This window comes from Phaenicophaeus curvirostris, chromosome 10 (assembly GCF_032191515.1).
Source record: "Phaenicophaeus curvirostris isolate KB17595 chromosome 10, BPBGC_Pcur_1.0, whole genome shotgun sequence".
NCBI lineage: Eukaryota > Metazoa > Chordata > Aves > Cuculiformes > Cuculidae > Phaenicophaeus > Phaenicophaeus curvirostris.
The window spans coordinates 25,949,968-25,975,784 of NC_091401.1; the positions used below are offsets into that span (position 1 = coordinate 25,949,968).

The following is a 25,817-nucleotide window of genomic DNA, read 5'->3' on the forward strand; positions in this document are numbered from 1 at the left end:
GGGGCGGGGCTTGAGGCGGAGGGGGCGTGGCCAGGGGCAGCCCGGGACCCCAGCCCGGGGACCTCGGAACCTGGAGCCCAGCCCCACAAGCAACCCCTGAGCTGGGACCCCAGACCCACCTGTGACTCCAGCCCCCAGACTTGTGGGTGGCTTCAGACCCCGGACCCCAGATCCCAACCCTGTGGGTGGCTTCAGATCCCAGATCCCGGACCCCAGACCCCCATACTGTGTGTGGCTTCAGACCCCAGATCCCAACCCTGTGGGTGGCGTCAGACCCCCGATCCCGGACCCCAGACCCCCATGCTGTGGGTGGCTTCAGACCCCAGCCCCAGAATCTGTGGGTGATGTTGGATCCCAGATCCCAGACCCACCAGTCTCTCCAGCCCCCCAATAACTGACCCCAGCCCTTGGACTTTCATAGCCTGGGACCCCAGCCCCTGAGACCCAGCCCCGCAGGCAGCTCCAGCTCCCAGACTCTGGGCCCCAGAGCCACAGGCAGACCCGGACCCCAGCCCTGAGCCCCAGCCCCACAGGGACATGAGACCCTGGCCCCGCGGGCAGCTCCAGATCCCAGACCCCAGGGCAGAGCAGCCGCTGTGTTCGGCTGCCACCTGGGTAGGACGGGTCGGCAAGAGCCCTTCCAAAGGGCAAAGTCCCCTCCCCTCACACCCTGACCTAGAATTAAACCTCCAATATGAACCAATTCTTTAGAGCAGGCGTGGGCACTCACATATAGGAGAGAGTTCTGCCATCCTGCTAGCAGGAATCATAGAATCACAGAATCAGCAGGTTGGAAAAGACCCACTGGATCATCGAGTCCAACCATTCCCATCAATCACTAACCCATGTCCCTCAGCACCTCGTCCACCCGTCCCTTAAACCCCTCCAGGGAAGGGGACTCAACCCCCTCCCTGGGCAGCCTCTGCCAGTGCCCAATCACCCTTTCCCTGAAAAATTTTTTCCTAATGTCCAGCCTAAACCTCCCCTGGTGGAGCTTGAGGCCATTCCCTCTTGTCCTGTCCCGTGTCCCTTGGGAGAAGAGCCCAGCTCCCTCCTCTCCACAACCTCCTCTCAGGGAGTTGCAGAGAGCAATGAGGTCTCCCCTCAGCCTCCTCTTCTCCAGGCTAAACACCCCCAGCTCTCTCAGCCGTTCCTCATAAGGCCTGTTCTCCAGCCCCCTCACCACCTTTGTCGCTCAAGAAGGAAGAAGCAAGGGATACAGCTTTTTTTGTGATCACCTGCTTTGACTTTTATAATCCATATTTTAAGTCAGCTCTCGTGGTGCAAGCGGCAATTACAACAAACGAAGCCCAGCGTACCTGTGCGCACACCTGCCCTGCACCGGCTCAGCAGCTTTTTCAGTCCGATGGGTGCACTTGTCTCAACAGGCTCTCCCTGCCCCGCAGGCTCAGGCTGTGCTCACAGTAGTTCTGAGGCAGCAGCGTGAACATTGCGAGCGAACACAAGCTACAAGGCGCAAAGAAATATGGCTGCTGAGCCACACACGCTGAAACAAAGCCCAGGTGAAGCAAAAAAGCTCCAGCTGGGCCACCCTTGAGGCTCCCACAGCCAGCAAGGAGCAGACCCAGACCTAGAATCACAGAACGGTTTGGGGTGGAAGGGACCTCAAAGCCCATCCAGTCCCACCCCTGCCATGGGCAGGGACACCTCCCACTGGATCAGGGGCTCCAAGCCCCATCCAACCTGGCCTGGAACCCCTCCAGGGATGGGGCAGCCACCCCTGCTCTGGGCAGCCTGGGCCAGGGCCTCCCCACCTGCACAGGAATAAAAAAATGCCATTTTTTTTTCTTTAAATCTCATTGAGATTCATCTAATTTTCCTCTGCATCAAACCAGGCCAGTATCTGTTACCTCAGATGAGCCGCATGAGGGTTTCATCCAGCCCCAGCTTGTCCAACACTTCAAAGATCCACATCAAAAACTGCTGGAAGTGTTGGGTGGGAAAAACCAAGACCCAGAAACCACTACTCCCCCGAAATCTGAAATTCTAATAGCAAAAAGATCCCCCCACCCTGCCTTTCAGGAGGGATGGCTGGACACCAAAACCTTTTAGTTGACACAGTGACACACAAGCCCAATGACTAGGAAGCATGGTTCAAAACAAAGCATCTTGAAGCAAAGGAGCAAAAGGTCCTGTCCTGCTCACAGACTCCAGAACAAAGAAGTCCTGGCTGCCCCATCCCTGGAGGGGTTCCAGGCCAGGCTGGATGGGGCTTGGAGCCCCTGATCCAGTGGGAGGTGTCCCTGCCCATGGCAGGGGTGGGACTGGATGGGCTTTGAGATCCCTTCCAACCCAAACCATTTTGTGATCCTATCACTGGATTCTTCCTCCTTGCCCAAACCAAACCACTTGTGCCAGGAGACAGCGTACGGAACAGCTCCTTGCAGGACCCAGGGGTGGGACGGACACACGGACTGCCCTGCCCGCTGCTGCAGTTCCAGGGGAAGAAGCCAGTAGCCAAGACTCTTCGCTAGGCCTGAAAGGAAGATTTTAAGCTCCAGGTTTCTCAGAACCTGGAGCGAGCGCTGCTACAGAAGAGCTTGGCCTGGGTTTTAGGCTCTCCCTTGTGGAAAAGCTTCTTAAAAGTCCAAATTGACCAAAACCATTTAAACAAGGGGGGAATTGCAAATGATGAGGCACAGGAGGGGGCATGCTCTGAGGAGTGTTTTACTAGCAGTGCCTTTCCCCATTTTTAATAAAGCCGCTGCTGAAGCAGCGCAGGGTCTGTTAATGAGTGTTTTGCATTGGCTCTCAGGGTGTGTTTATTTACTCATCTCACAGAACACAGCGAGTTCTCTTCACAGAACTTGGGAGCTCCTGTTTCCTGCAGGATATTCCCATGATTTTTTGGCTTCTGCCTAAAAAACCGAGGCAATTCTTTCTCTTTGCCCCGTGCCCCAATTTGTTTCTCAATAAAATCCAGGACAGCCAGCTCGAGGCACTTCAAGCAGGATCCCTCAACACGGCAAAGCTGCTAATGGTTGGCATGTCTTATAACTTTAATATCTCTGACCTTTCGTCATCCCTTCCTTCATGTGGGTGAGCAGAAATTTGTTATCTGGCAACTGGGACTCCTCTTTTGGAAGGCAGCCGTACCGTAAACCTGACGTGCCAAACATCAGTTACAACCCCACGGGAGATACATGCAGAGCTGAGGATCCAAGGAGACCAAGACTGGAGCTCACTGCAGCATCTCCCATTGCAGGGTTCTCAGCAGAGGCTCCCCACAAAGTGGTGGAGTCCCCATCCCTGGGGGAGTTTGAAAGACAGGGACGTGAGGTGCTCAGGGATCTGGTTTAGTAGTGGACAGGGACAGTTGGACTCAACGATCCCAGAGGTCTTTTCCAACCAAGCGATTCCGTGATCCCCGCAAAACCATTCCAACTGTGTTTCAAATGAAGCGAGCAGGAGTCAGCCCCAGGCTCAGCAGAGTTCGCAGCTCTCCTCATTCCACCCAGGAGCTCCGTCGTTCCCACAGCAATCAAAGCGTGACACTTCTTGCTTTGTGGGATCCACCTTCCAACCGAGCAGGCTGTCTGCAGGCCACCCCCGCTCTTGCCAGAGGTGGTTTTCCAAACAGCGTGTTGTTCCGTCTGGGACAGCCAGACACCTCTTCTGCCTTGCTGGATTTACAGGCTCTCATTCCTGGGGGTGGAAGTGAGCTTCATTTGTCTCCTGCATTTCAAGCACCGAAACTGAACTTGTAGGCACGCAGCTCCGTAAGATCTTGCATTGCTAAACAGGGTAGAACCTCCCCAACACACCTGAAACTCCGACACACCCTTACCCGGCTGAGAGCCAGAGCCAGGCAATCCTATCGTGTCTAGGCCACGCAGCCAACAACAGCCACCAAACCACTCCTTAGACAAACTTTTTCTTCATCCTCATGCTCCCTCCATTCCCAGTTTCTCTGGATTTGACCCAGAATTACTCCAAATGGAACTTCGCTACACATGCTCTCACCCGGTTCCGGGGACACGAGGCTGATTTCGGCATCATTCCCATCTCCATGTGAAAGGAAAACCGATCCCATTCATCCTATCCCTGTTTCCTGGAGCCCCTTTCAGCACTGGAAGCTGCTCTAAGGTCTCCTTGGAGCCTTCTCTTCTCCAGGCTGAACAATCCCAACTCTCTCAGCCTGTCCTCACAGCAGAGGGGTTCCACTTCAGCCTGGAGAAGAGGAGCTCGGGGGAGACCTTTGAGCAGCTTCCAGTACCGAATAAAACCTAGTAATTATGTTGAAGAAGAGGCACAAGAGGGCAAAAAGGATTGGAAGAGAAATACCATGGAAGCGCAGGCATATATTGTATTGGAAATGAATTCTGAGAGAACGGTTTAAAAAGTTAAAGAGTTATAAAGAAAATCTGCACCCAAACACACCCAGCTGCGTTTTGCTACTACACATAAAAAATAAGAGTTTATCTGCACAGCCATATGCGAACACGGCACTGCGACTCCAAACCAGTGTGAGAGCTTGGGTTTATTAAGCAGAGTTAAAATCAAATAGAACTTGTTCCAGCATGTGAGCACATAAGTCAACGTGCCGCTTGAAGAATGCCCGAGTGTAACATTCCTTCCAGCACTGCTGACGGCAAAGCAATGTGCAAAGAACATTTCCAGTGGGGGGAGTTCCATTTGTCATGATTTTAATGATAGTTCCAGGAATTTTTGTACCAAGAGAAAGTACCTTTAGCTACCAACTATAAAGCTCTGCAAATTCTAAACTATTTTGACTCCTAAAATAAAAACCGTAACTATGGTATAACAGGAAAAGAAAGGTGGCCAGTTCAGCAAAGCCACCAAAGGACATCAAGCTTTTGTCTCCAAGTCTTCCTTCTACCAGAAGCTGAGTTTGTAGGAAATAGAATCTGAGGAAGGCAGTTTTTCATGGCTTACCATGAAACCTTTAATCACAAGAGCATCACAAGAGGAGTGAAGAGGAGACAGAATTCCAGAGCTGCCGTAAGGATTGCAGTTAACATGGCAAGTGCCATAAATTCCCCTTTTCCTGTTGAAATCAAACCAAACCAAACCTACAAAAATATTTCTCCTGTTAGAATTAGTCTATCAAAACTTATCTGCCTACGAAGGAAACAGAATACTTCATCCCGATCGAATATTACAATAGATATGATATTTCAAAGAATACATTGCCTAAAAGGCTTCCACAGGCAGTGAGCAAGCAGCACTAAACACATAGACAATCTCCTTTTGTTCCCATGTCAGAAAACACTGGAAAATACATCAAAGCAGCACACACAGAGTCACCGTGCCCCCAGCCCCACTGGGTACCTGTGAGATTTCACAGTGGTTCTTCATGTCAGGCTGACGGCACCACCACAGCTGATGAAACCCTCCCAAAAATCACAAACCAGAGCCACGAAGCTCAGCAAAGCCACAGCGGCTGCTCAAAGCGTTTCACACAGAGTTGTCAGACAAAGAGCCTGACAGCAGCCAAACACTGCGTTATCAGAAAAAACAAAGAGATTTTGGGCAACTGAAGGACAGCATGAGACCTCAAAAAGTGTTTATAGTAAGTTCTTTTAGTAAATTTATGATTTGCAACTGATTCACAAAAATATATAAACCGTTTAGAAATAAATGGGTGTGGTGAGGTGTTTTCCAACAATCCACGACACTACGGTGTTTCCACCTGCTCTTTCAGAAAAGCAAGACAAGAACTTTGAGGTGCATGTTTGTCCATCTACATTTTAGATGTAAATACTTGATGATGGGGGACTTGTGCTCCATCTCGTCACACAGCAAGGTTCCCATCTGCACTGTTGTCAAGGCTAGGGTGCCAGATTTTAACACTAATCGCTACCGGGAAGCAAAGCGGAGCTCCACGGCAAAGGCTGCAAGGCAGGACTTGGCTTCACATTTTTAGAAAGATTCAAATACAAACCAATTTATACAGAGCAGTTGCAGGTAGGTGAAAATGTCAGTTGCTTAGCAGGTTTATATTTACTGTAGCCACTTAAGAATCACTGGAATTAGACATTTGCTGCACAAATCCTGATATTTTTTTCAAAGAAACATTAAAAAATTTTCTCTAGCTGCACCTGAGCTCTGAGAAGAGAAGAAAGTTGCAATTCTATCTATTTATTAGCTGCCATTTTTAAGGGATCAGATCAGGAAATCTGATCACTGGCTTTATCCACGTTCCTTCCTGCCTGCCTGAAGCGCTCCAACGCGTGCAGCCGGCTGGTGTCGCACACACAGTGCCGGGTACAGGGAACAGTAGAAGTCCAGCCACACTAAAACCACCCTAAAACCACCCATGTAATTTCCCAGAGTCCCTTCAAAACGAATACTGCTGCTTGGCCTTGGAGCACGACCTTCGATACAGTTTGCATCGATACCATCAGGCACAGGGCACTTCAGATAAGTGTCTCGTACGTATTTTATGCTACAATGAACAGCTTGCAATGCCCTAAAAACAGTATAAAAATACTCACTGGGAATTACAGAATTGCTTACACATTTGGCTCTAGTTTTCTATGCATAGAAAACTGCTCTTTGGGGTCTAACTTATTTAACAATATTAGAGTTATTCAAGTTTATTTGGCTATGAGAAGCCAGAAAATAGCAGGGCTGATATGTGCTGACCTACGAGAAACTCTTAAAAATTATCTGCAATAGAGTAAGAGATTTTAGGCAAAAAAATAAAGACTATACGTCCGTCAAGGTTATATCTGAAGGAAATAATGCCTGGCTTATAAAATACAGTGTGCCTCTTCAAGAGGCATTTTCCCTTCTTTTGTTAAGACACAAGGCATGCTTGACTTTTAATTCAGGACTTGCAGAGGACAAGAAAGTCGCCTGCCCTGAGCAGAGGCAGAAAAGGGCTGAAGGTCTCACAGACACCCCTGTAAACACGGCATGAACCTCACGGGGATCCTTGGAGAGGTGACTGCTACCTGCTCCTGAGCAAGGTATCGCTGACAGCTTGGTTTTCTACACGTAATATGAAGGTGAAAACAGGGAGCTAATAAGCCATATTAAACCAAAGAATATTATCTATTGCCATATCAAGCTAGAAAAGTTTCAGTGTCTACTTTGTGTCCCTCATACAACGGGAAATTGAAAATAAGCTAAAAATAAGAATAACTAAACTAAACCAAAGTCAAACGTGTATAATATATAAAATACTGACTGGCTACGTGTTACGAAATAGAAATCACGAGAGTTACCACACTGCATTTCCACATTAAATCCTAAAGCAAACTCCAAGTCACACGTCGAGTAAAAGGCCTCCTTTCTGGTGTAACAGCGCCGTTACTCAGCTCCAGAACGTCAGGGTATGAAGCCATCTGAAAATAAGACAGAAAAACAGGACTTGAGAACCCTGAAAGAACTGCAGAGGTTTTAAAAGCCACAAGAAAACAACGTCTTCCTCCTGAGTTTGAGAATCACCTGTTTACACAGCGACAAAGACTCCTTCTGTGACTCCTGCCAGCGTGTATTGTATTGGCTTTCTGGAAAATCTGAACATGTCCACACATCTATCCACACAGACACGCAGCACCACACTGATGTTTACTGCGGCTCCAAGTCATTCCACATCACAAACAGCAGTTAAACCTTTAAAATCAATAACACCAAAACCCAGGCAAACCCATCTCGTAAACACTTTTCCCAAATTTCTTACTACCAAGCCCCACAGCGAGTAGTTGAAAAGTTGAAAAAGAACTCTTTTCAGTGGTTGTTTGCACATCTTACCTAACACTTTATACGTGGTGCGCAGGAACTGCGGTGCCGTCTCCTTCTCCACTTTGCATCTGCATCTGCATCTGCGCCTGCATTCTCGCAATCATCTCCTGCATGCGCCGAAGCTAGAAAAGTTGCACAGAAGAATCCTTCAACCTGATTTCCCCTCAGAATATGACTCTCTGCTGCCACTGGGCTATTCAGTATTCCGATTCAAGAGGGAATCCCTATCTGCATTATCTTCACCTGATGGGTAATCATCTCAGGTGACAGCATCATCCTCTACTGCTCTTCTTCATTCATCAGGAGGCTGGGAATTTACTACCTGAATCAAGCAGGGTTGCTTGATCTAGAACCTGCACTCACGTGAGGATGCTCTCCCTCCCACACAGCGGGCATTACACCCATCTCCCAGCAGCACGGTGGAGTCGGACATTTTACCAGATCCACCTGTTCCAATAAATCCGTATCCTGAGACTCCTCGACACCTCTTTGCTCTCCTCTTTGTTACTACACGTTGAATAACTTTGTATTAGCAAATTCTGCCTTTTCCTTTACAAATTACCAAGATCACAGAAATTATTTCATCTAAAGTAGTGATACAAGAATAAAAATTCCCCCATCACAAGAATATAAAGTTCTGTCATCTTACTTCAGCTTCTTTCTCAAGCAGAATCTGGTCTTTATTTACTTCTTCGTCTTCTATTTTCCTAAAATAAAATTAATATCGTTCAATAATGTGCATATATTCCAGATTTTGAGCTTCCAGAGAATGCTTTATTGACAAAAATCAAGGCTCTCAGAACACAAACATCAGTGAAACATGCTCTCCACACAGCAGCACTCAGTCTACTCCTTACTCCTTCATAAAGTCACACCCACAACAAGTATAAACCATTCTAGCTATGGCTTTAAACCATGACAGATCTTCACATGTAGGAATCGATAAAAATGGATTCTGAAGCACAGCAGTTTACCTGTGCACAACATCTCCTGCCTGATGGCAATTAGGGTACCACACAGATACAGCAAATTCAGAAACATCACAAACGCGCTCGATTCCTCCCTTGTATTGGTGCAGTAAGTTAATAGAATGAAATCAAAATGTAACTTTGAGGTAATGCTGGACAAGTTGTTAACAGAAGTATGGAAGGAACATGTAAAATAAGCAGTGCTCTAAGAAATCCTGCTTCTGGAAACCTGCCCACCTCCAGGTAAAACCTTCCTTCAATGCAGTTCTATGCCACCTCTAATCATAGAATCGCTTGGTTGGAAAAGACGTTTGAGATCATCAAGTCCAACCGTCCCCATCCACTACTAAACTAATGTCATGAACCAAGTTTACCATCTAAAAGGCTCATCACAAAATCCACGGCAGACACACAACTGCCACACAGAGCCGGAATCCTCCCAGTCGAAGGAATTCTTTATCCTCTGCTCCACTTACAACTTTGCAGTTTGAATAGTTTTCTAGTATAGTCACCTTTTTTATTTTGGAAAGTCCACAAGATTTCTTTTGCACAACACGATAAAGAATGGCACAAACATTGACTAGTCCTGTGAAAACTAAGTAAATGCCTTCAACCAGTATCTCGGCGAACTCTTGCTTAATCGAGACATCCAGTTTTACACTGAGGAACTAAGCAGAAGAATCTTTTTCTGTACTACATTTTCAAGATTCCCTGTTTTGCGAATAGAATCATACAATCACCAGGTTGAAAAGACCCACCGGATCATCAAGTCCGACCATTCCTATCAAACACTAACCCATGTCCCTCAGCACCTCGTCCACCCGTCCCTTAAACCCCTCCAGGGAAGGGGACTCAACCCCCTCCCTGGGCAGCTTGTTCCAGCACCCAATGACCTTTTCCGTGAAAAATGTTTTCCTATCCCATATTTCAATGGGGGACCTTGGCAAACAGATTTAATCACACAAGTGTCATCAAAAGCACAAAGCAAACCAACTGATGCTTAAAGGTTAACAGAGAAACAGATCGTCAAAAACCCCTCTTGTGCCCAGAAGCCTCTAAAACATTAGTGAATGCAGTCAGTGAGTACTAATTGCCAAGCACTGCTGGTGTGGTAAGGGCAAACTTGAAATAAATTCACATTCAAACTGCCCTCACTTACAGTCAACGTAACTACAGCCAAGCACCACTCCAGACATGAAAACAAAGGCACGTCGGCTGCTTAACCAGCCAAGGTACAAGCACATGCTTTAGTTTCACAGATACCCCAACTTAACAGCAACTGTCACAGGTCCTTGGCAGAGCAACCTTAAATCCTCTATAAATGGCTAAATAATGTTTTAACTCTGCGTGACCTTAAGCTCTCCTACTGCCAAGTCCTCTTTACACGCCTGTTGGAGAACGGGCACCAGAACTCAGCAAAACTGCTTTATTTTTATCTTGAACTTCAGAAGACAGGATTTAAAAGTCAGAGAGAAGGGCACGTCGTCTCGCCTGAAGGCAAAACCTGACTTGTAGGCCAATGTCACAGGCAGAGGCAAACTCCTTCTCCCAAAAAGCCACCAGGCACGTGACAAACCTGTGGCAACAGATGGAAAAAGCTTTGCAAAATAAATCAACCCGACAGAAAAGTGCAGTTAGGAAACCCTCTAGTGGCTGAACCAAGAGAAGCAATTGAAAAATCTAAAGCAGGGAAACCCTGGGTTCCAACAACTGACAAACTCAGCTGTATAAACCCTGCTGTTTCAGTTACAAATGCGGTGTGCTGCCTCTCTTACCAGGAAAGCCGGGCCCTAACCACCACAGCTCTGAACAGGGTTGAAAGGCATTATCCCCTGACTGCTTTGTCAAAAAAAAAAAAATTTATTTATACCATATTTAATAAAGTGCTGCAGAAGGACTTGAGTTTCTCTTTTCAAAGACCCAGTCCAAGCGCTCCAGTTGATAATTCTGAAAATTAAGATTTCTTAAGACATTTATCAGTCATCTGCCCACTTACTGGCCTCAAACTCTTCAATCCAACCATGTTCAATCCCTACAACACAGCAGAGATCAAACTACACCCTTTAAACTGCCTCTTCAGCTTCAGGCAATGCTTTTTCTTATGCCCACCATAAGCACTGAACTCAGTTCTGACTGAAGCTACAGAGCTATCCATGATCTAACAAACCCTAGGAAGGAAATGGTACGAAAGACAGCGAGAGAGAGCACAAGCAGTGAATTCAGACGAGGAAGAACCACACGTAAGCATGAGATGACAACCTGCCGCCTCGTTTGAGCCTCTCGGAGCGGAAGTTCTCGTAGTGAAGATCCTGGGTCACCTCCTGAAGATCTTGCATGTGGGTGCTGGAGAAAAAAAAAATATAAGAGATCCTTATGTCACATCAGCTTGCTCAACCAACTCCGACACTCAGCAATGTACTGAGTCAAAGCGTTCAGCGTGTAAACCCATTGAACAATGATTTAGAAGCTAATTTAAGTTAAATTCATGCAATAAAAATTGTGTAGAGACCACGTCAGGTCCTAGGGCAGCCCTGACACACCCTGTCTGCCTGGCTGGGGCACTTGCTGAAGTCCTGCTGAGCAGGGGAAGCAGAGCAGCAAAGCCTGAACAAACCCAACCAGTGGGGTTTGAAGCCCGGCCCTTTGCAAATATGTATCTGCACAGAAATAGAATCATAGAACACTAGGTTGGAAAGGACCCACTGGATAATTGAGTCCAACCATAATAAATAGATGTAAACAAGCCCAAAGTGTGAAGCATTCTACTTTATTCTCTTGGGATCTGACCAGCAATGCAACGCTGGTTCAACCAAAGAGTTGGACAAGAGATTATTTTCACAGAATGGTCGAATAATTCAGATTGGAAAGAACCCACGGAGCCTGTGTGCCTTGGCCTAAGACAGAACACTGGTGCTCACAGCCTTCCCCAGACCAATCCTGAATCCTCTGAGGATCCCATCACTGATCCAAACACGCGTCACAGTGTCCGAGTGTCTTCCTGGTAAGTTCTTTTTTTTCTTTAAAACTACCATTTAAATTAATTTTCTAACTTACATCAACATGGTCCTCAGCTTCAGGAAGTCATTGTGTTCCGGATTCTCCACTTCAACTACACCCCATGGGTAGAGTCGGCCTCTAACTTTTTTACCTTTGGCTTCAATGAGTTGATTGGATCCAACTACACAAAACGGGATGCTGGCCTGAAAGCCAAAAAATGCCAAAATTACCAGAAAAAAAACCAACTCCAAGAACAACTCTTGTTCTGCTCAGCACTGCCTATTGCAGTAGTAAGTTTGTAATGCTTTTAATCTGAAGCTCTTGGAAGAAAAGTCACTGTTACCACCATCTTCCAGAGAGGAGAGACTGAGCAGAGGGACACGGTGACTCTCTCGAGGTCTCATCGCAGGCCACAGAACACACATTGTTCTAAATCCCACTGAGCAGTTCTAAAAGAGACAGCATGTTACGCACAGACGTAACCCAGCAAGCCAGCCCTACCTTCAGGAGCCTAGTCTGCTCTTTAAAGTCTTCGTCCTCATCTGATTCAGCATCAGGCAGGTGATAAATCTTGATGCCATGCTCTTCTATTTCATCCAGAATCTGAGATTTAGAATATATGAAAAATGAGGTAATACACATGTAAAGTCAGTACTTTTAAGGTAAATTTACTTGTAAATGTAGCCACCCTGTAATTTCACAGGCAACACTTTAAGGACAATTTCTCAGTGAAATCCACAATAAAAGAATCTACAAGATCTCAAACTACATCTTAAATGATGTGACACTGCGCTTGAGATGTTTTTCCTGGCTAGGACAGGGCAGGTTTGAATAAGAACGCCCCTCTCTGCAGCAACTTTGCTGCTGTTACCGCAGCACAACGTTGTTCTCCAAGCTAGAAAAAACACTTACCCTTTTCTTTAGTCTTTCTCGCTCTTTCAGAGAAAGCGTGTCAGCTTTTGCAATCACAGGGACAATATTGACTTTGTTGTGAATGGCCTTCATAAACTCAACATCCAGAGGCTTAAGGCTAAAATTAAAAGATGGAAAAAGTTTAATTGATTTTATCTTAATTAGCAGTTTATTTTCATACCAAGACAGATCTCTGTCTTTGCAGAGACAGAAAGAACACACACAATTATTTCCAGCAGCTCTAGTACTTCCTTAAGCAATGACAATTGTTTCTGCACATTTAGGTCAACATGCACAAACCAACCCCCTGAAATAAAATCATTTAGACAGAGAAACACCTACCCGTGACCAAATGGTGAAATGAAATAGAAGCAGCAATGAACCCGGTTGTCTATGATGTGTCTTCTGTTCAAACCACTCTCATCATGCAGATATCTCTCAAACTGCTCATCAATGTATGAGATTATGGTCTTAAAACTGTAAAACAAACATGGATTTGAGAAATCTCGCTCATTCCCAAATGGACAGCAATCCTAGGGACGTTTCAAAAGTAATATTAAAACAAAAAGACATTCTGCTGATGAACCAGCCTGCTGAGAGACAAAAACTAACATGGTGATGTTTTAAGACTGCAAGAAGAGCGTAGATCTTAAATTTTTAATTGAATTCTAGAATAACAACATGCCTATTGTTTATCTACATTAAGATAAAGCAGCAAATTTCTCTTGGGTTAGCATTTATCCTTTGACTGGCATTAATCACACACATTCAACGTAATCTGAGCTTCTGGTTCTAGATACATTTAAAATCACAGATAGAATAATTTGGAAGGGACCTTTAAAATCCATATGATCCACAGGCAGAGATACCTCCCACTGGACCAGGCTGCTCCAAATATTAAAAGGCCTCAACCAGCTCTCCCCGGAGCTTTCTCTTCATGAGGCTGAACAACCCCAACTCTCTCAGCCTTTCTTCACTGCTGTTTCAGCCCTTGGATGACTCCAACAGGGCCATGTCTGTCCGGTGCTGGAGGCCCCACAGCTCACCTTCCAGGAGCTGCCACTTGGGCCACCCTCCTTTGAACTGCTCAGCATTAATACACTTAATTATTTCGCCCCTGAGAAGAAAAAGAGAATGCATGTTGATCTCCACAGATACTCCGTGCACGTACCAGTCTCGGCAGTTGATGGCATCCCCATATCCCGGCGTATCTACAACCGTCAGGCGGAGCTTCACGCCCCTCTCTTCAATTTCAACTGTTGAGGCTTCGATCTGCACAGTGCGTTCAATCTTCTCTAAAAGAGAATAAACATGATCTTTCAGGATAGAAGTCAGAAGACTGTGTCGTTTTGAGAGAATCCCAGAAGATTAACTGGCAGATGCGAGCAAATTAATGTTACTGCATGGATTCCCTTCCAAGCCCTGATAAGTACTGAGTCTTGCTGTGCAGTTAAGTTCTTCAGAATCTGAGATTTCATATGGTTCTTATATATAACATAGAAACTCAGGCAAAAGGGAATGTAATGAACTGTTTATCATCAGCAAACTGGAGAACAACACTGAATTATACACAGTGCATCTTTGTTCCAAAGGTTGAAAGCGAGAAGTGATAACTTATCCCAGTAGCTGATAGTTAAAGTGAGGCATTCAACAAGGTGTAAAGAGGTGGGGGAAATAGCATCTTCCTCTATTTTCCTATTATATTCCCTTTTGTTAAGTTACTGTACACCCTGGTTAACAGAAAGCCCCAAAGAAGAGAAGGAGGTGATGCTCACATTCACTAAATATCAGCTCAAGGCAAAGGAATCGAGTCGCAAGCCTAAGCAGGAATAAACAATGCACATGTTTAGAATTCCCGATTAAAAATTAAAGACAGTTTCCAGTTCTTTTAGTCGATTGCTTATCTGACTGCGACACGATGACTTTTATCCCACGTGCAAGAAGGGATCAACTTTCCAGGCGCCAATACAAACATCTCTGAGGGCTCCACACACCCTCTGGGTGCAGAGGAAACCAGTTCTATCCAACAGCCCAGGTGTAAGGGAGGACATCAGAAATTATCACAGCTGGAAATCACTGCTGGCTGTTACTAAAATCTAAAGAGAAAAGCATTCAACTCCAAAAATCCACGAGAAAACAGAAACTAGAACAAAGGTGTGTTTACCAGCAGCTCCTGGGATTATCCTTTCTGGGTAAAGGTCTGTCAAGAAGAGGCTGTTGATTAACGTAGATTTTCCCAATCCAGATTCACCTATGATTCAACATAAACACATTTACATAATTAATTTCAATTGTATCCATACGGCATCACCTGACTACACGTAATTTCATGTTAAATGTAAACCTTTTAATCGTGATTTTAAAACGTACGGCTTTGAATTTTGTATTAGAAAAGTTTACACAAGAATAGCAATTTTTACATCCCAGCTTTATAACACAGTTTTTCAGAGCTCCCTCTGCAATTACATCTGAGTCAAGCGGAGTTCATAGAATGATAGAACCTTAGAGATCATCAACTGTCCCTGCCCACTACTAAATCATGTCCCTGAGCACCTCATCCACCTGCCTTTTAAACCTCTCCAGTGATGGGGACTCCACGACCTCCCTGTGCAGCCTCTGCCAGTGTTTGAAGACCCTTTCTGTGAAGAAATCCTTCCTGATGTCCAATCTCAACCTCCCCTCACTCAGCTTGACACCGTTCCCTCTTGTCCTGTCACTCGGGAGAAGGTTGGATCAATTCAGACTTAAAATTTCCTATTTTGTGTCTCCTGATTTTTTAAGGCATGCTTTCTGCTGCACGAGGTATTTCTGCTTTCGATGCCTACGTGGCAAACCAGAACCCAAGGGAAGAGGGACGTGACATGGCATTTTCACAGAGCTGTTTTTTCACTGATGAACCAGAGCATAATGTAAATATATTTGTGTTTTAGGGCTACTGAGTGAGCCACGAGGAAGGCTCAAAAGCCAGCTCATTAGCTAAAGATCAAGATCTTAATCAGAACAAACACATACAGCATGAAGAAAGACCAGCAAGTTAAAGTGCTCGGTACTTCAATTCACTGAACGACTCCTCTAGAATTCATGTGCTGACAGATTTAATTTAAAAAATTGAGATATTAAAAATGACGAGCTGTATGATCCCCCTGCGTAACACAGACTCTTCTGCAACAGAGTCCAACAGAAATATCTGAGCAGAAGAGACAAGAGATGGAATTATTTTGTAAATAAAGATTTGGTGAGAAGCTACAGAATTCATCTCTCAAGATCAGATGTCACCCGTGAGACAGATGTGCAGCCAGAGGAACTCGGTTACACAGGCTTAATCCAGCAAACCCAAAACAACTATGATTTTAACCAGTGGCACCTTCCACATCTTCAGTCTGCGTAAATATTACAGGTAAAACAAATCACGTTTCATAGTGACTGTCAAGAACCAAAGAGAAGAGCAGTAATTCAAAGCACTGGCCACAGTAATTAGACCTTAGTGACTCTCAAATGAAATAACAGACTAATTCGTAGGATGGTTTGGGTTGGAAGGGACCTCAAAGCCCATCCAGTTCCACCCCTGCCATGGGCAGGGACACCTCCCACTGGATCCAGTTGCTCCAAGCCCCATCCAGCCTGGCCTCGAACCCTTACACTTATTTCATAGCACAATAACGAGAATGAACACAAAAGTGTTAATAAATACAAGTGGTTAAGATTTCTTTGGAGCAACACAGCCAATCAGCCAAACTGTCATAGATCCCAGATCATATTTTCACAAACCAACCAGAAACAATAGCAGAAAAAAAAAGGTGGAGAAGAAAAATCATTGATTAGAACTCTGTTGGAGTGGCTTTCAAAGAATTCTCCTGCTCAAAAATTAAGCAGCACAGCAATTTAATGAAGAATAACAGTTCACTACAGGCATTGTGATAGAACCCACAAGAGAGCAGACTGAAACCCTGTGCATATTTCAAGAGAAAGAATTCACATTCCAAACTGTTGAAATAATCAACGATTTAAAGCGCAGTTTATCTTATCTTACATTAACTGCCTCCCCCTGCCAGTGTATCTTAAAATAGCATTCCAAAGTTTCAATGACATTACTTTCCTCCCAGCAGTTTCCATTTATCCTTTAGAATATTGGCAGGCAATGGCTGCGAAGTTACATTTGACTCTGGAACATGGGTGGGGTTCACTGTTTTGTCACTCTGACACCATGTCATTTCCTCTCTATTTTCTAACTTCCAAGAGGCTGGAAACAGCTGCTCGGTCCACAACTGCCCATAGCGTTCGGCCAGAACTGTTTCACACAGCAATGTCAGTGATTAATCTCAAACAGATCTGGAAATCAAGCACGGCTGCGGCAGAGAAAGCGCATCTCTTGTTTCTCAGAGCCGCTCAGCTTTTTATGGTCACTGAGCAGTAAATTCTGAAGAGTGGATTCCATAATGCGAAACATCTGCTTATAGTCTTTACGCTTGGATTTTATAACAAATCCATGATGACACTGCCTTAGGCAAATCCAAAGATACAGTAAACAATTCCATTAAATCCTAGGAAGACAAAAATCAGGGAACTTGGTGCAACACCAAACTACCAAAGACAGAAACAGGATAAAAGGGATGCTAGGGCTGTCATTTAGCAAACCTAATGAAAGGCTGGAGGAGAGACTCTTCCTGTAACTCCTGGAATTCAAAACAATTAAGAACTTACACACCTCCTGTCATGTATCACCTCACCTCCCCTGCTCATTCCCACTGTGATCTCTCTTGGACAAAGCCATCACACAAATGGGACTGACATCTTGTGACAACAAGTAATAAAGAACCTAATTCTGCTGCGATGCTTTTGCAAAAGCCCATTTCAACAGCGAGAATTACAGAGTTCAAACACCAGAAGGCAGAAGCTCCAGGTCCCCAGCAGCGTGACCAGAAGCAGTCTAGATGATGTCCAAGTGTGATTTGGGATCCTACTTAATTTGTAAAAATTAACACCGACTTCCGAGAGGATCAAGGTATTTCTGCAGACACACTAGATTTCTCTTTCCATTCTAGATATCAACACAGATTCTTAACAAAATAACAAATAGAGTTGAATTTTAAATTATAACTGCTAACAGAAAATCAAGATCAATTTTAAAAGTCACAGTTCACATCAAACCAATCCAATTCTCACTCTTAAAAGTGTGTTTAGAAGGGTTGGGAAGACCAGAGCTCAGACTCTTCTGAGCTACCAAAACATACATTTTAAATAAAATAGTCTCCACTCTCTTAATCAAAAGACATATTCCATTTTAAATGCTTTTCTCTGTGATTTCCATTTTAAATGGAATGCTGGAAGCCGTAAGAAAGAAGAGAAGGAAGCAAGCGATGACCAGCAAGATCTCTTCACTTCTCCCACGAACTTATCAGTGTATTCAGCCCTAGTTTGTAGCGTTGAAAAAAACTGCAGCCTGAACGAATAAACTAGAACAGAAAGTTAAACACTATGGAACAGAAGAGCTTCTGCTGCAAGCTGGAGCCTTGCAATAGAAGCAGTAATATTTATTTTAATTCCAAACTCCCTGTGAACAAACACTAATTCTGAGAAAGACTATAAACCACTTCCTTACCAACCACCATAAGAGTGAATTCAAACCCCTTCTTCACAGACTTTCGGTGAACCTGATTGGGAAGGTTGGCAAATCCAACATAGCCAGGGGTTTCTGGATTGGTAAACTGAGCAGGCTGTTGCTGAAAAGACAATAAAATAAGACAATAATAAGCAAACACTCAAGACACGTTTGTATATTTGCTTTTCTCCGACATTTCAAATGGTTCGAAGCTGCACCACGTACAGAGAAAAAGCTACGTGGCTGTTCCTGCTGCTCGGTCTCACAGAGAAATACAGAACAACTGCATTCACCTGGAGTCTTTAAAAACAAGTTTGATTCATTCAGCTGCCCAGCCAAGATCTCCCTCAGTAACAAAGAAACAGACCCCCAAACATTTCTTTATTCAAGTGTGAAGTGCATTCACTGATCACACACTTCTTAAAGTTAAAAATTGTCCAATGTTTATAGACTTAAATAAAAACACGACCGTTTCTAATCTGCTTTTAGCACACAAACACGGCACAAATAGCAAAGCAACAGCCCCCTGATCTCTTTTATGGGGCAGGGGACGGTTACACAGCAGTGTTTCACACGCCCACGGCTGCAAACAGTGCAGAGAAAGCTTCAGATGTGTTCATTTCCCTCTTTAAACTCACTGTTCAAATACCCTCCAGCATTCGTGTCACTCCAGTCAGCTCACAGGGATGTGCCACCTACTACAGCAAACGCAGGGGCTGAGAATTAGATAAATCCCACCTCATCAATAATACTTTTAAGTTACCACATTGTTTATGAAGCTTTTTCTCCAGAAGATCAGTCGATTCTGGCAGCAAATGAAGAAATTAAATCTAAGAATATTCTTTTCTTAAAGGATTCCTGCTCGAAACACAGTAGCAGAATGGAAGTTTCGATGAAAATGCACCAGGCAGCTTGTATGCAGCTCCACAATCAAAACAAAACCCTCCCAAGGTTAGTTTATGGCTGAGGTTCCTCCTTGGAGGAAACAAAGTTGTGTTTTACATCACTCAGTCTCTCAATATTACACCTTCTAAATGTACATTCCCTCTTATGTAGTTTAGCATACACATCACCACCAAACAAGATGCAAGTCACGCATTCTGCTGGTGCAGATTCATATTTAAAAACAAAATACTTGTTTCATGTTGTTCTGTTGGAAGACACAAATGTTGTTCTTACCTTGGACATTTTTACGGAAGTTCAGGAACAAATCTGGAAAAACAAGAATCTTTTTCAGCTTATAAAGAATCATATGAGAAGGAAAAAAAACCCAACAAAACACAAACCAATATATTATGTCACTGAAACAGCGTTCCTGGCTGGATGTCCAGATCTTGAAGCAGTGTCAGTTGCTGCTCGGAGGACAAGTCTTTGACTCCTTGATATTAAGGCAGGGCAAGATTTTCATCGTTCCTATTGTCCAACTGGACAATAAATCCACTCAACATGAGTGGGGGTGCTAAAGTCGAGACAAACCATTTTGAAGCCTAAAAAGTCCATTTCCTTTCCGGAAACCAATCAAACCAGACACCCTGCTTACAGACATCTTGCTGCTTACAGGAAACGGCCTTTTCAAAGCTCAAAAAACCAATTCACGTAGTATTTTTAGGCCTCCCTCCCCTCAACATTTCCCTTCACCCTCGAGCGTTTAGTATAGACAGCATCACACTGAAATATTTTCTCTTCCTCTTTCCTCTGGATGCTTGCGAACGCGGTCATTACAACTTCTCTTGCCAAGAAAAGATGTTCTCATGCAGCTGCATCGCTTTGAATCATAGAATCATAGAATCACCAGGTTGGAAAAGACCCATCGGATCATCGAGTCCAACCATACAAAGCAGACAGGGGGAAAAAAAAATCTGTCCTCTAACACCTCCATGCAAAAAAAGTCTCTTCACAAAGACAAACAAAGAGTGCCTCTATCGCAACGACTTGGAGGAGTTGGAGAGATCACATAATTCACCACGGCAATATAAAAACCTCAGTGTGAGCCGGATCACGGTTACTTTACTCTGAACAGCTACCAATCTGGTTTCTCCCTCTCCCCAGTAAGGAAGAAGCCAGTTCCATGAAGGTCTTTTGATGGGAGAAACACAGGAAAAATGCTAAAGGAGACAACCCGATGTGGTTTCACATGAAGCTGAACTTGCTGACAAAACCCTGGCAACCTGATTACGCACATGGAATAAAAACTGGGAAAGAGGCTTCTCAAGGGAAGTTTCATGTTAAAACCAAAACAGAACGTCTGCAAGGTCTGTATTTCAGTCAATATGCTGGCCTATGACCTACAAAGCATTCGACCACTAAAGGGGTTATCTGAGAGACTTTTATCATCCTGCAAGATTGCAAAGACAGCAACTCCTCCTTCCAAGAGCGTTTCCTGCCGAGTGGTGTCATTGATCCCTGTCTACCCATTCTCCATGAGAGATTTTCGCCGCCAAACAAAACTAGATCCTGCTAGAACACAGAAGAGCATTCTTTTAATTCATGAGGCTTGTTTGTCACCCAGGGCAGGCAAAGAGCAGAGGAAAGTTTCTCACGGCTACCCAGGAACCAAGAAGAGCTGTTTATGCCGATGGCTGCAGCCACATCACGCTTTAATATATGGACCAAGCACAGCAATCTCTCAGGAAAGATCCTTCCCACATCATTCCCCTTGGGGCAGCGGCTGAGCGCTCCCACGCAGGAAGGGGCAGCCCAGACTTTCCTCTGGAGCTCGTCGATCATGTTCCGAACCCTCCGGTTTCAACCACCCAGCTGGAGTTTTCTGGGACAGTGTGGGTGTAAGAGCCTTGTAGTGACTTCCCCGCAGCCCAGGAGGAGAGAGTGGCGCCTGCAAGCCCTGGGGCCACAGCCCAGCCTGTCCCGCAGCCCCTGGGCCCTTCCTCCTCCTCTGCAGCCCCTTCCTCCTCCTCCTCCTCTGCAGCCCCTTCCTCCTCCTCCTCTGCAGCCCCTTCCTCCTCCTCCTCTGCAGCCCCCAGCCCCTTCCTCCTCCTCTGCAGCCCCTTCCTCCTCCTCTGCAGCCCCTTCCTCCTCCTCCTCTGCAGCCCCTTCCTCCTCCTTCTCCTCCTCCTCCTCTGCAGCCCCTTCCTCCTCCTCCTCTGCAGCCCCCAGCCCCTTCCTCTTCCTCTGCAGCCCCTTCCTCCTCCTCCTCCTCTGCAGCCCCTTCCTCCTCCTTCTCCTCCTCTGCAGCCCCTTCCTCCTCCTTCTCCTCCTCCTCCTCTGCAGCCCCTTCCTCCTCCTTCTCCTCCTCTGCAGCCCCTTCCTCCTCCTTCTCCTCCTCTGCAGCCCCTTCCTCCTCCTTCTCCTCCTCCTCCTCTGCAGCCCCTTCCTCCTCCTTCTCCTCCTCCTCCTCTGCAGCCCCTTCCTCCTCCTCCTCTGCAGCCCCCAGCCCCTTTGTACTCTCCTGCACTTTCTCTTCTTCCTCCTCTCCTCTAGCCCCTTCCTCCTCTCCTCCAGCCTTTCTCTACTTCTTCCTCTCCTGCAGCCGCCCCCAGTCCCCAGCCCCTTCCTCCTCTCCCACAGCCCCCAGCCCCTTCTTCCTCCTCTGCAGCCCCCAGCCCTTTCCTCCTCCTCCTCTGCAGCCCCTTCCTCCTCCTCCTCCTCCTCCTCCTCCTCTGCAGCCCCTTCCTCCTCCTACTACTACTCTGCAGCCCCCAGCCCCTTTGTACTCTCCTGCAGACTCTCTCTTCTTCCTTCTCTCCCTCAGCCCCTTCCTCCCCTTCTTCCTCTCCCTCAGCCTCTTTCTCTTCTTCCTCCCCCAGCCCCTGGCCCCTTCCCCATCAACTGCAGCCCCACCCAGTCCTCTCCTCCCTTCTTGTAGCCTCCATCCCCCTCCTCCTCTCCTTCAGCCCCCGGCCTGGAGGGCTCACGGAGGGGCCCCCATCCCCTTCCCTACCCCCCACGCCCCCCCTCTCCCCTCCCTCCTCCCATCTCGCCCCCCCCTCACCTCGCGCCCCGCACACAGAGGCCCCTCCGCTCCCGCCACTCGCGCGCGCCGGCGGGGGGGGGCGTGGCCTTAGTAAGTCCCGCCCACCTAGAGGGGGCGTGGCCAATCGGCTGCTCAGACCCATGGGGCGGGGCCAATGGGATTCTACGTCCATTACGGGGGCGTGGCCACGGTCTTGCCCCGCCCACCTCGAGGAGCGGCCAATCGGCTGCGCAGTCCGAGGGGGCGTGGCCAAACCAGCGCGCTGCGAGGCGGAGGGGGCGTGGTCAACCCGTCTGCCTCGCCCTTTAAGGGGTTGCACCGCCCACTGTGACGGGTGATCCCAGTGCGCATGCGCCGCGCCTCCCCCGTTCCCATAGCAACCGCCGGGCAGGGTCCGCCCGCGCGCCGCAGGTCACGCACAGCTCTTCTTCCCCAAGATGGCGGCTGGCCGCTCGGCCTCGTACCCAGCATAGGCTTCGCTGTGGGCCTACTAGAGGTAAAGCCCGGCCCCTCGCCTCGCCGCGCCGGCGTCGCGGGAGGCGGTAGGGGGTGGGGGGAAGCGCTTCAGGGGTGAGCGGGACGCGGGCGCGGGCGCGGTTGGGCGGACGGGCGGTGTGCGCCGCCTCCGACAAGATGGCGGCAGCAGAGAGACGGGCGCCGCGCGCGGAACGTCTGGCGCGCGCCCCGCGCCGCTCTATGGTCTCGGCGCTGCCGATTGGCGCGCGGCGGGGCACGTGCGCCGGAGGGGGGGGGGGTAGGGGGCGCGACGCGGGTGGTGGGGCTGGTGGGAGGGCGCTCCCCTCGCCACCATAGAGACGGGGGGCGCGAGGGGGGTCCCGCGGCAACCATAGAGATGGGGCGCGGGGGCTGCGCAGAGCGGCTCCTCCCCCCCGCCGCGGCCTCCGTTGCCCCCGCCGCGGCCTCCTTTCCCTCTGCCGCCTCCCTTCCCCTGTGTGGCCGCCCCCGCCTTTCGCCTCCCCATCCCCCACCGTCCGCTTCCTCCCCGCCGCCATCTCCCTTCTCCCGTCCCCCTGCCCCCGTTGACCCCCGCTTCCTCTCGCCGTCCTCCGCCTCCTCCCCGCCGTCACTTCCCCTCCCCGTTCTCTGCCGCCGCCGCTTTCCTCCGGTTCCTTTTCGCCTTCCTCGTCGCCTCTTCCCTCCCGCGCCGCAGCCTTTCCCCTCGTGTCCCCCAACCCCGTCGCCCTCTTCCCCCTGTGTGTCCCCCCCTCCCCGCCGCGTCCCCTATTCCTCCCGGTCACCCCCCGATGCCTTTCCCCGTCCCCGTTGTGTTCCCCGTTGCGCTGCGGTAGCCGCTGGGGACCGGGTAAAACCCCTGAGTCACGCCCCGCGCTCTCCCTGCAGCAGCCGGGCCCGAGGAGCAGGGGGTCCCGGGAGCTTAGAGGCTTGGGGTTCTGCCCACCCTGCAGTGTTCGTGCAGGATTTATGGTCCTCCCACTGCATCAGGTGCTCCAAGCCCCATCCAACCTGGCCTTGAACCCCTCTAGGGATGGGGCAGCCACCCCTGCTCTGGGCAACCTGGGATAGGGCCTCCCCGTCCTTACAGCAAAACGTTTCTCCTTAATATTTCATCTAAATTTCCCCTCTGAAGAGGGTTCAGTGCGGGGAGGTGGCGATCCTCAGGCCCTGCTTGGCTGCAGCTGAATTGGCTCAATATGTGATGAGTAGCGCTTCCCACGCCAGCCTTCCCCACGCAGCAGGCAGGATTCCCGACTGGCAACAGCAATCCCTGCCGCTAACAGGCAAGAAGCCAGAGCAGGTCGTGCTGGAAATGTCAGTTACAGCAATATCAATTACCAGCAGGGGTGGCTGCCCCATCCCTGGAGGGGTTCAGGGCCAGGTTGGATGGGGCTTGGAGCCCCTGATCCAGTGGGAGGTGTCCCTGCCCATGGCAGGGGTGGGACTCGATGGGCTTTGAGGTCCCTTCCAACCCAACTCATTCCGTGATAAGATGAGCCAGGGTTCTTGTGTTCACAGCTCTAGGTTAGAATTTGAATCCCAGTTCGCAAGTCTGTGGCTTGGAAGTGAAGGTTAGAGACACTCGATCCTGGGGAGTCTGAAGGAGTCACTTCTGTGCTGTGGTGTAATGACAGTAAATTCTGCTCGCTGTTATGTGCAATATGGCTTTATTGCATGTTTTCTGTTTAGTAAAGCAAGTCAAGCTGCTGCCTGATGGTTTAGTCTCCGTTTTCCCTGCTGTTGCTATCCCGATGTTACATGATTGCTTTCAGTTAGAATTCTGATAATTTTACAGATGGCATAATGGCTTTTTTTTCCCCCAAGCCAGACTGGAAAGTGATGTTCTGTATATCATTTCATAGGTGGGTTGGATATGGCTCCTTCTGGTAGGGGAATGTACATCAGTGGCAGGAGAGGAAGCAGTATTGTAGTTTGTAGCTGTTTCTGGTAAAGCTGCTAGAAAAAGCACTCGTCCTGTTTGTACGTGGATTTTTGTGCCCAGATTCTAGGTTAGGCAACCCGTATGCTCAAGCCACAAAACACCCCAATCTCTTCCTTCCAAAAACACCCACAGGAATTTGGTTTTTCACAGATCAGGAGAAGCTCTTGCTAGATGCAGACAGAACAGTATGTGAAGGTCTGTAAATGTCAGGTGCAAGAGGTGGTGTAACTGTCTGCTCTGAGCTTTGCTGCTCAGGATGCAGCACGCCTGGATCGATCTGCAAAGGCAGTTTTCCAAGTGGCTTGTGAGAAGCAGTTACGGAAGTTCAGAAGCAGTTACTGAAGTTAAGAAGAAGTTAAGAAAGCTCTGTGTTTGTCCTGTATCCGTTGTTCCTGGGTTTCGCTCCTGATAGTGTGACACATGTTCCTGTCTCCTCCTTTGGTGCAAGTTAAGTTGATTTCTTGTTGCCTTCTTTGCCTCTGCTCCCCCAATTCTGCCTGGAAAAGTGAAAAAATTGGGATACTACTCATGTATTGAAGGTTATGATGTTCCCCACTTTCATTGTTCTTGCTTCTCTGGAGTAGGATTTTTAAATCTCTTGGTTGGAAAAGACCTTTGAGATCATTGAGTCCAACCGTGCCTGTCCACAACTAAACTAGATCCCTGAGCCCCTCATCCACCAGCCTGTGAAATCCCTCCAGGGCTGGGGATTCCAGCACCTCCTGGGCAGCCTCTGCCAGGGCCTGAGAACCCTTTCTGTGAAAAAAATTGTCACAATATCTAATCTAACCCTGCCCTGGCACAACTTGACACCGTTTCTTCTCATCCTATTGCCTGTCACTTGGGAGCAGAGCCCAGCACCCACCTCACCACAACCTTTCAGGCAGTTGCAGAGAGCGATGAGGTCTCCCCTCAGCCTCCTCCAGGCTAAACAGCCCCCGGTCTCTCAGCCGCCTCTCATATGACTTGTTATGACGAGGGAAGAGATTTCGCCTGGATCTGGAATTTGATCTCACTGGTATCATTATGTTATGTAGCAGAATGGTAACCACAATAATTTGTTTGGGTAGGATCCGAGCAATTGTTCTCAGTCCAGCAGCTTCTGGTTTGCATCCAGCTGCTTCTGATACAGTGTGGCCTGTGAGAAGAGAGGTCTGTAACCTTGGATTCCATATCCTTTATCAGCAGAGAGCCAGCCCAGACGTGCTGGCCTGGGCAGTTTACACGTTTGCAGAGGAATTTTATTGGTTACAGCAT

At 47.7% G+C, this 25,817-nt stretch overlaps 2 protein-coding genes across 2 annotated transcripts in view; one reads left to right on the top strand and one right to left on the bottom strand.

Moving 5' to 3' along the window:
• Positions 1–5,546: 5,546 nt before the first annotated feature.
• SEPTIN2 (septin 2) lies at positions 5,547–19,425 on the bottom strand. Its single transcript, XM_069865266.1, has 12 exons — positions 19,390–19,425; positions 18,211–18,331; positions 14,776–14,862; positions 13,783–13,906; positions 12,954–13,088; positions 12,612–12,729; positions 12,201–12,302; positions 11,757–11,902; positions 10,962–11,045; positions 8,384–8,441; positions 7,744–7,856; positions 5,547–7,334 (listed from the first exon to the last, which is right to left on the bottom strand). Exons 1-11 carry the CDS (start codon positions 19,396–19,398, stop codon positions 7,752–7,754), a joined length of 1,089 nt encoding a protein of 362 aa, XP_069721367.1. The 5' UTR covers positions 19,399–19,425; the 3' UTR covers positions 5,547–7,334; positions 7,744–7,751.
• A 3,066-nt stretch (positions 19,426–22,491) lies between these two features.
• Positions 22,492–25,817, top strand: part of HDLBP (high density lipoprotein binding protein) — a 39,453-nt gene continuing 36,127 nt past the window's right edge. The window contains exon 1 of the mRNA XM_069865202.1: positions 22,492–22,637. The gene's annotated coding sequence lies outside the window, so the exon portion shown is untranslated. The remainder of the gene's footprint in view (positions 22,638–25,817) is intronic.

Excerpts from the sequence above, each read along its gene's own strand:
- SEPTIN2 (XM_069865266.1), bottom strand. Across the intron at positions 12,730-12,953 it reads ATTTCACCATTTGGTCACGG|CCTTAAGCCTCTGGATGTTG; the intron begins GTAGGTGTTTCT and ends TTTTAATTTTAG. Across the intron at positions 11,903-12,200 it reads AGCAGACTAGGCTCCTGAAG|GCCAGCATCCCGTTTTGTGT; the intron begins GTAGGGCTGGCT and ends TTTGGCTTTCAG.